At 43.6% G+C, this 10,050-nt stretch overlaps 1 protein-coding gene across 4 annotated transcripts in view; it reads left to right on the top strand.

Moving 5' to 3' along the window:
* SYDE2 (synapse defective Rho GTPase homolog 2) overlaps positions 1–9,344 on the top strand; it is a 112,387-nt gene extending 103,043 nt beyond the window's left edge. For 2 of the 4 annotated variants that reach the window (XM_068239117.1, XM_068239119.1), the window contains exon 8: positions 483–8,896. In XM_068239117.1, coding sequence (XP_068095218.1) covers positions 483–955 — 473 coding nt within the window. In that variant the 3' untranslated portion in view covers positions 956–8,896. Of the gene's footprint in view, positions 1–482; positions 8,897–8,959 lie in introns of those variants that run through there. The other 2 variants (XR_011021934.1, XR_011021935.1) reach the window with 2 other exon arrangements.
* Positions 9,345–10,050: the final 706 nt, after the last annotated feature.

Consider the following 10,050-nt stretch of genomic DNA (forward strand, 5'->3'; position numbering starts at 1 on the left):
GTAGGGTGTAGACAGAATTAAAAACCCCAAAATGGGTTCTTACCTCTTTTCGGCTTATTTAAAATGTACCAAAGACCACGAATATTAAAGGTTTTTACTTACGTGGGACTACCTCCAGCTCCATAAGCACAGATGCGTCCCTCGCCGTCCTCCCGCGTGCCTCTGTTTAGTGGCAATCCGCCCCGGTATTTGGCTCAGTGATGTCAGTAGGGGTCTTCTGCGCATGCGTGGACCATCTGCGTAAGTGCAGAAGACCCCGGCTGGCTTCCCTGAGTCAGACTGGGCCCGACTGAGACGAATACCGGGAGCTGATCGTGGCTTAACGGTGGCATGCGGGAGGTCAGTGATCTGAGATGCATCCGTGCTTCCTCTCTGGGTCACTTTAAAGCTCAAATATATGGTCTTCCTGTTGTGTAAAGTTGTAAACAATGTTACCTAGTTTTAATCAATGTAAACTAATGCTGTTTTGTATCTGATTGCAGTAAAGAGCGAACGTTCCAAAGACCCCACCCCAGAGAGCCCACGAGCGGAGCCGCAGCCGTGCCTGCGCAGGAAGAAGCCACGCCCACAGATGCTTAATTTGAACGGCTCTGAGATATCCGGAGTGCTAAGGCCAAGGGCGGCCCGCCTGGACAGCCCCTCCAGCAATCGCTATGCAGGAGACTGGAGCAGCTGCCAGGGCAACTACCTACCGACCCCCAAAGAGGAAGCAGACTACGCTGACGTCCCTCCGGCGAGCCCCCTGCCACGGGACACCTGCGTTGTCCGGGTGGAAGAAACCAATCAGCATTTCACAGCCAAAGAAGCGCAGGCGGTCTTCGCGTTAAGCGTCAGCGCAGGAGGCGGGCCTGAGGAGCCGGACGTCAACCTCCAGGACCTGCAGGAGAGCATAGACACTCTAATAGGCAACCTGGAGCGAGAGCTGAGTAAGAACCGGCTGAACGTCACCGTTTGATTCCCCCGCTCACCATTCCACTATTCTCTTCTTATTAGAAGAATGTTTACCCTTTAACCCCGTGAGGGTCTCCGCCTGTACAGCAGTCTGGTGTCGTCGCATGCCAGCACTCCATGTGTACAGTTCCTCCCGTCGTGCACGGCAGGATTTCCTGGCAATAAACACTTCTATGGTACGTATCCTCGTAGAGGAAGATATCGGCTGCCGGCTCAGTGATGTATTGTAGGGTTATTTAAATGTCCCTCTGCGGTCAAGTCGGACGCGTATTGCCATGGCTGCTGGTCTGCCAGTAAAAAATGGAAACTACAAAAACACAAAGACTACATCTTTTTTTGTTTTACTTATAAAGCATTGTAACACTAAGTGTGAATCTATTGGGATGTGTTTTGTGGCAGTGTTCTATGCTGCCCTGTCGATAAACTGTCATGACTTCCATGGTGGAGGAAAGTCCATGGAAGGCTATTTCAAGTGCCTGAGGTTTCTACCTTCAATTAAGAATTACTAATCCAAATGTAACTGTGTACAGCAAAATATGGGGAAACTTGAGGAAGAACTCTGGTCAGTGTTAACTTGAGGCTATTAGAATCCATAATGAGGCTAATTAAGAGGTGATTACCTCTACTGTTAGAATGCCCCCACAGAAAGCACGGGCACCCAACCACCCTCACTGAAAGTTTGAGGTCTGTGAACTGTTTAGGCATTCACGCAATATTTTTGTTTTAGTTTTGCATATTGTATAAAGGGGCTACAGACACTTTTTTTGTTGTTGCTGTCCTAGGCTTCTAGTACAGTTGTTATCAGGGCGTTGGAGTCGAGGAGTTAGGGCAATTTTTTGGGGTACCTGGAGTTGTCATTTCATAAACGTCTGAGTTTAACAGATTTCGTAGCCCTGCTTGCTATACTGGTTCCACAACCACTTTCAGTGAGATTTCAGAAGAAATAGTACTCAAGAACACAAGTCAAGCTGCTAGAGGTTACAATCATCGGCAATTGTATGCAGATGTACTCCAAATAGGATCAACTCACCTATGTTTCCACCAACAGACCAAATAATCCACTTGGTCTTCCAGTTAGGACAGGCTTAAACCTGTATCCTTTTGGTATCTGTAGTCACTCAGTGTAGGGAAATACACACAAAGGACCCATTTGAATAAAACCGTATTTAGTAAAAACACAAGTTGTGTAATTGGTAGTGCCACCTCTCCAACCCGACTGGTTTCACCCTTCCGGCGAAAGAATACCCATGACTATGCCGGAAGGGCAAAGCCAGTCGGGTTAGAGAGTGGGCGCTACCATTACATTACATATTTGCTTAATAAATGTTTTTATTGAAACTGGTCCTGTGCATAGGGCTCCACAATGTAAGGGACTTATTATACCTATTTGTATTTATGCTTCAAAAAAGCTTGGATGAATATACTGTGAATTGCAGAATTTGTCGCCTTCTCTGTCTTTAATTTAGTGGTGGCTGCCTGTTAGTCTGTCCCTACGCTGGGTGACTACAAATACCAGAGAGTTGGCCTCATAGAGGTTTTAACCTGTCCTGACTGAAAGACAGAGTGTGTTAATTGGTCTATTGGTGGAAACTTAAAAGCGCTATCTTGGGCTTTTATCTGTGAGAAATTCACTTCCTGTCCAGACAGGATGTGGATAACTCTGAAACAGTATAAGGCAAGACAACAAATAAAACCTCTTTTCATTCAGTTGAAAAGAGAGAACCCCTGAAATGTATATTGCTGTTCCTTATTTCCTGTCCCCCAGGCTACGAGCATTCAGCCACATGCCATACCTTTAATTGGAGGTCCCTAGGACAGCAATACGAGACCTCATACGTTTCTGTCCCCTTTCCACACTATGCAAAACTGCCACACGTTTTTCTTTCTGGGGATTTAACGAAGTTTCTTTAGAGGTGTTAATGAAAAGCAATGGGCATACTGTCTAGTAAGAGTTCTTCTCTCATTTCCATTTTATCCTCTGGTCTCGCTTTAAACACTACCTACACTACAAGTTTACTTCTGCAGTAGCAATAGTCCCAACTCTGTCCAATAAGCTGTGATCCTTTTTATACACACCAGGCCTGCGGACTTTAAAGCATCGCCCCATACTTACAGAATAGATATGAAAGCTCTAGTCTCCTTCCTCCAAGTCCAAACAAAACTGATCTACTCGCACAGCCAGAGGCATTTCATATTGTAAATGTTGAACGATCAAATTATGAACAAGCTTTTATAATGCTTGAGGACTAGCACCATCTACTTTCAGAGAGGAATGTTTTTCCAGGATCCTTACTCTTCCTAGTGGGAGAGGGGTCCTTGCTCTTCCTGGTGAGAGAGGGGTCCTTTCTCTTCCTGGTAGGGGAGTGGACCTTGCTCTTCCTGGTGGGGGACTGCTCCTTAGTCTTCCTTGTAGGGGAGTGGTCCTTACTCTTCCTGGTGGGGGAGTGGTCCTTACTCTTCCTGGTGGGGGAGTGGTCCTTGCTCTTCCTGTTGAGAGAAGGGATCCTTGCTCTTCCTGGTGAGAGAGGGGTCCTTTCTCTTCCTGGTAGGGGAGTGGACCTTGCTCTTCCTGGCGGGGGACTGCTCCTTAGTCTTCCTGGTGGGGGAGTGGTCCTTACTCTTCCTGGTGGGGGAGTGGTCCTTACTCTTCCTAGTGCAGGGATGTCCCTGCTCTACCTTGTGGGGGAGGAGTCTTTGAAATTTGATGGAATGGAGTTCTCCCTACCTTTTGAAATCTGGGTTGTGTGTGGGAACACTACTATGTGGGAGTTAGGTCCTCTCTTTTCCTAGTAAGATCTGGTGTGTGCAGGAGGTGAGTTCACACTCCTCACTCTGTGAAAGTTGCAGATGTGCTGCCATAGGCAACCTAGAGAGGTGGATGGGTGGGTTATCTATTGAGCCAATTATCTGCCAGAAAAAACCTCCTTGTGTATTCCCAGCATAAGACTACATTTTACAAAGCAATAATTTGTTTGCATGCATGTGCATCCACAATAACCATCAACACTGTCCTTTCTGATGGGCTTGGTTATAAGCAGTCTCGTATTTGGTTAGAGAATAAGGCAAACAAGGGTTTAGCATTGCGATTTGGGGAAATGTACCAGGCTGGGTTAGGAAAACAGTACGTTGGTAAATAAGTAACGGTTAAAGAGCAACTGAAGTGAGAGGGATATGGAGGCTGCCATATTTATTTCATTTTAAACAATAACAGTTGTCTGGTAGCCCTTCTGATCCACTGCCTCTAATACTGTTATACATAGACCCTGAACAAGCATGCAGCAGATCGGTGTTTCTGACATTGTCAGATCTGACATTAGCTGTATGCTTGTTTCTGGTCTGATTCAGACACTACTGCAGCCAAATAGAGGGCTGGGCTGCCAGGCAACTGGTACTGCTTAAAAAGTAAAAAATATGGCAGCCTCCATATACCTCTCAATACAGTTGGCCTTTAAAAGGCCTGGGTTAGACTTGGGTAAAAGGATAGGCGTTTGGGAGGGGTCAAGGTTGCATATAGGGTTGTAGCTGTCTGAAAGGAGGTTTGATTAGTATTGGTCATGAAAGAGAGTGGAGCTAAGAGTTTTTGTATAATCGGGGAGAGGTTGAGGGTGGTTGGAAAAGGGGGGCACCACCAGGGAGGCAGATAAGTGAATTTCAGTTAGCAACCAGTAATTCAGAGCCCAGTTAAACATTACTGGATCTTTGTAGATGTAAATCAGCACAGTTGTCTTCTTACCATGGTGATCCCCTGGCATTAGTTCCTCTGTGTGTTAGCAAGTCCTTGTAGCAGACATGGAAGGTGTACTGACCTGGATCCAAGTACAGAAAGCTCACCAACCATTTCTTCGGACGCACCTACATAGCTGATTCTGTCACTTGGGTAGCTCCTCTGTTTGATGTCTTCATGTTTCTGTAAAATGACTGGCTGTTTGTATTTAGTTTCACTCCCAAAAAAAAAAAAAAAGCTTTCTTCAGGTCTGTGCGAATTAGAGATTATCGATGATATGCAAATCATTCCAGCCTCCCTGCAAATTATATGAAGCTTGGAATGTGGCCAATCAGAATTAACAGGAAGTGTGGCTGATTGGCCAGTTCCAAGCTTTATCTGGTCAGAATTATTTGCATCTCACTGACCCTCACAAGCCATAAGGCCTTTGAAACGTACGTCTGTACTCTGAATATATAGATACACTATTCCCATCTCTAATACTGGTGATGCTGTGCTAATCTATGTGTAATGTGCATTACAAGTTTATGCAATGTTTTGTGTATATAGAAACTTTACCATGACGCCAATGAGGTCCCACATCTTTCAAGGTACTTGGGATGGTGATAAATATAAGTATAAATATATATATATATATAAAGAGCGAATCGGTCTAAAGTATACATTGACAACATAATTCATGTGGCTATTTAATGAGTATACATATATATATGTACATAGAAAATATATAAATATCTTTTAATGTTATAAATATTTTATATTGTGAATATTCTAAAAGGTGCAATCCAGTTCATTGGCCGTTGCGGTGAACGGATGAGGAGGTGGTCGGCAGGTCCTTGTATTTCAAGTTTAGGATGGGCCTGAGCTCAACTCGTTGTCTGCGGAGCTGGTCAGTTAGGAGAACAGGGCTTGTGAATCCCCCCGGAAGTGACGTCACTTTGCGGAAGCACTTACTACCCCATCTCCTTCCTGGTGGATTCATACCCAGAGTTCCGTGTCAGCCCACAAAACCGCAGGAGACAAAGGGTCTACTCTGAAGGGTTATCCCACTTATAGCCGTTTCAGTTATGTGTGGATGTTGGTGGTCCACAGGCTGGAGATCAAGTTTTTTTTTCTTTCTTTTTGTAAAAATGTTTGTTCTGGTAGACTGGGTGGAACCTCGTTTAGAGTTTACTTCTATGTGTATTATATTTAACAGGCTGATACATCAATGCATTCCAGGTGTTCTGGAGGTGTGGCTAGCTTACAGGGACAACCATGGATAATTTGCATATATTCAGCAGTGATGCACTGGGAGACATCTCAAGCTCACTCCAACCTGAAGTATCGCAAATACTTTCTGTTTTAAGAAAGCAAACTTTTTGTTTTTCATAGCATTTTAGTAAGAGGGCTTTTTGGTCCTTTGTAGCCCCTTAGACACTCCTAGGAGTTCTGGCTCACCAAGAGCTTGCTGGGTAGTCTGTAACTCTGTATTATCACTGGAGAGATCACCCGGCCCTCCTGGTTTTCACAGGTGTGTGACTTTAAAGGACAACTATCATTTACAAGAAACAAAAAAGTCCGTGCACAGGTCAGCAGTGGCTCCGATGGTCACTTGTATGTGTGTGAATTTTTGATCTTTGTAGCATTTGGAAACTAGTGCTGATTGCTGGAGTGAGATGATCATTCGTGGTAAGGCTCTGTTCCCACAGTGAATGGCTCCTATTGTATTAAGTAGGAGCCGTTCACACTCGTCACCCTTTAACGGATCTGCAGATTTGTTGCGGTAAGCGGGCCGAACTCCTGTGCAGTACGTGATAATCCCGGGCAGGCGGATGCATTCCCCATATAGCCTGTGGAGGTCACGCATCTGCCCCGGCTCTAGCCCACATCACTGCGGACCAGCAGAGCGGACATTACACTGTCCACTCCCGCTGGCCACACATGCTTCGGCACCAAGTGGGAACAGAGCCGCCGAATAGTACAGAGCGATATCCTCTGCTTGGAAGGCTGAAGGAGGCATAGTGTGCTTCCTCCTCTACATTCCTGGAATTTACTTATGTTTACTTTCTGTCAATCAGGAACAATAAATCCCAGGAATGCAGAGGAAAGGGCACACTGTGCTACTCCAGTTTCTTCTGTCGGCCAGGCAGAGCATATATATCTCTGTATGACAGTCCAACTGGTTATCTCCTCCCAGGGCCAGTGCCACTGGAGAGACAAGAGGCTCCTCTGCACATTTGTTTCATGGTGATCAGCAGAATCTGGCAGCCTAGATCACCATAGGGCCCTTTCACACTATATCAGTTACTGCGGAAGTTGTAACCGAAAGGACGACTGATGTGCAGTCCAGTGTCCATGTTTCCCAATGGCCTCTTTCACACTATACTCTGAAAAAACTGAAACTTTTTCACAATGCACTGGAATGGAGAAATAATAAAACACATTAAAATGCAAATTAACGCATAAAGTGTAAAAGGGCCCTAAAACTAAACTTAAACAACTCTTGAAGGGAAATGGAAAGAAGCAGGGAATAACATAACCGAAGAGCATGTGCAATTTAAAGTGGTATAACACTCAGTATTTCCTCTTTATTCTAAAAGAATATTTACAGCACAAAAAAGTGTAGCAGAACAGCATTCAAACAGTGAAACACAGCACTTTGTTCTTCAGTGGAATGCTCCTTGCTTCAGTGGAAAGCTTCTGGCAGCATTGAAAGAGGTGAAAACATTAGCAAACTGCAGGAATTGAGCTGTACTGAACTGAGAAGCAGAAAGAGCTGAGAAGTGAGCACTCGATAGATTTAAATATATAAATGCAGCAGCTATGCAATAAAATGCAAGGGCAGCTTTCAGAGCAGATAAATTGTACTTTGGGAATTTGTCATTTGTTAACAGACAATATTACTTGTGCACACAAACAAATAAAACTGTATTTGTAATAAAAAGAAGGAATACAACATTTTATTGAATGTTATGTCAGAGTATTATCCCACTTTAATTTAAACCTATCAATGTGGTTTTTACAAAATACATGTTATTGATAGTTGTCCTTTGAGGCTGAAAATTACCTGTTTACAGAGCTGGGGCAAAAAGTTTTCAGTTGGAACGTCCTCGAATCACAGCTATGGAAGCCAAAATATTTTATGTTTTATGGTCAAGACTATAGCAGCATTGAGTGCCTCAATAACAATGTAAGTGTACCTATACTGCGGCTGGCATTCTAGGACCACTGTCGTTTTGTATTGCTGTCTGTGACCCAGGTTAGGAAGCTTCTACTCACTAACTCTCATATAGGGGGGGAAAGCACAAGCCCATTTTTAATTTTTTTGTGACATTCCTTTGATTTCATCTTAGCCACTCCATATCAAGAGATCTCCTTCCTTGGGTTGATGCTCTTGTCAGTTCTAATATTTGTTTGGCCAGGAGGAGTCTTAATGCTTCTACGGATTTTCCTCAATATAAAGGCAGCAGGAAGATGGACACCTGGGACAAGATCTGCTCTGAGAGTTTTTGACAAGTTTAGAAGGCTAGTGAACAAACCACCCCACCAGCATCTACACAGAACTGAAATTAAGCATTTGAGTGCAATAACCCTTCAAAAACGGCCAGACCCTGCTGAAAAGAACGTTCTCCTTTTCGAGTTTTGCTACATTTATTCTGCAGTGCCAGATTATAGACCGCTTCATGCATAGACAGTACTGGTTACTGTAAGGTCTGGGAAAGCGTCTACGACTGGCGCAGCACAATCTCGTCTGCTGCTGCCGCCATCTTGTCATAGCGCCAAACAGCAGCAGAGGGTTCTGGGAAATTCTCAACTAGAGGCAGGAGATGGAGTCTCTTGAGTGGTCGCCAGATTTGGCCATGAGGTACAGATATTTTTACTATATAAGGCACCAAGGTCTATTTTTGTATTCAGCGCAATAAGATGATATTTTTTAGGGCAGCTGGTGCCATTTTATAACAAGAAATATTGAAGTATTTTGCACCTATAACACAAACACACCTGTCTGTATTATTATTATTATTATTATTATTTTACTTACATGTTACTTTCTCCCACTTTTTGTTTTTTGGTAAAATTGTTTACACCACCCAATGTGAACTCGGTCATGCTTATTGACATGTAAAAAGCTTCTGCTCTTATTAAGTGCTTCAGAATTGTATTTTATACATGTAATTTATATATAAATATATATATTATGTTTTTCTTGTATTCTATAACTGTTACAAAACAAAATTCTGGTAAACTGTTAATATAAAATATAATGAAGTGTCCCGTGTCTTTTGTGCTTTTATGTCACAGCATAGCGCATCCTCCTAAACATCCAATCAAAATCTGTGCTGATCGGCAGGGCAGCCATGATGGAGCGTAGGCGTGACCAGGAAGTATGTATGGGCTGCAGTCTTCATCTTCTTAGGGCTCTTTCACACTACATAACGTGTGCAGGAACAGAATGACCTGCGGCGTGACACAGAGAAGTTGCGGTGTGATGCTGATTAGTGGCGGTAGTTCTGATTTACCTGACGGGAAAATTCTGTCGCTGGACGTCACAAAGTAATGCTCTGGAACGCTTTGACTAATGTGAAAGTTAACATGAAAGACCTAGGGGCGATCAGTCAAAACAGACGGATCAGCTCCTTGTGTGAAAAAGCCCTTACTAAAAATAAATGCCATTGTCTGCAGTTGACCCAGGACTTGTGGTCAGATTTTTTTTTTTTGAGGCCAAGCTCTGAAATGCATTTGATTTCAAAGTACAGTGGAATTCCTTTGTAGTAAACTCCCCTTAAATGGGCAAAGTAAGTTGCTATATCAGAAGTTTTTGGACTAGTCCATCTATTCGTGGGGGATTCTCAGGGATTTATTTTCAAAAGCACTTTTAGTGAATGGCAGTTGCTCTGTCCAACTGCCAAAAAACGGTATAGCAAGCAGGGAATCTGGCCAGCATCAGTTTATATCCTTTTTAGGGAATATCTTTATAAAGAATAAAAGCCTTTCTGAGAATCCCCTATGAAGAGGTGGACTAGTCCAAAACCTGTCGCTTCTGTCAGATTTCTACTACCAACTGTAAGTGACAGCAACATAGGAGAAAAGTAATTTATGGCTTATTTTACTCTGGAAAAAAATGTACTTCTTATTTGTCTATTTGCACATACATTAAATTTTAAAATTTTTCGCCATAGTGCCCCTTTAATACAGTACTGATAGTGTGCTCCTGTGTCCACATTTTTTGTGAAGCCTGGATGATACTGTAGGGTTGCAGCCATGCACAAGCAAGTCATGGATAACATACCATTCCCTCAGTAATCAGGCAGTAGGTTACACAAGCATAGGTCTCCCCGGCTGGTGCTATTGAGGTAACCCACACAGGGCAGAGTAGTGTGCACACAACGAAC

The sequence above is a fragment of the Hyperolius riggenbachi genome, chromosome 6 (assembly GCF_040937935.1).
Source record: "Hyperolius riggenbachi isolate aHypRig1 chromosome 6, aHypRig1.pri, whole genome shotgun sequence".
Taxonomy (NCBI): Eukaryota; Metazoa; Chordata; class Amphibia; order Anura; family Hyperoliidae; genus Hyperolius; species Hyperolius riggenbachi.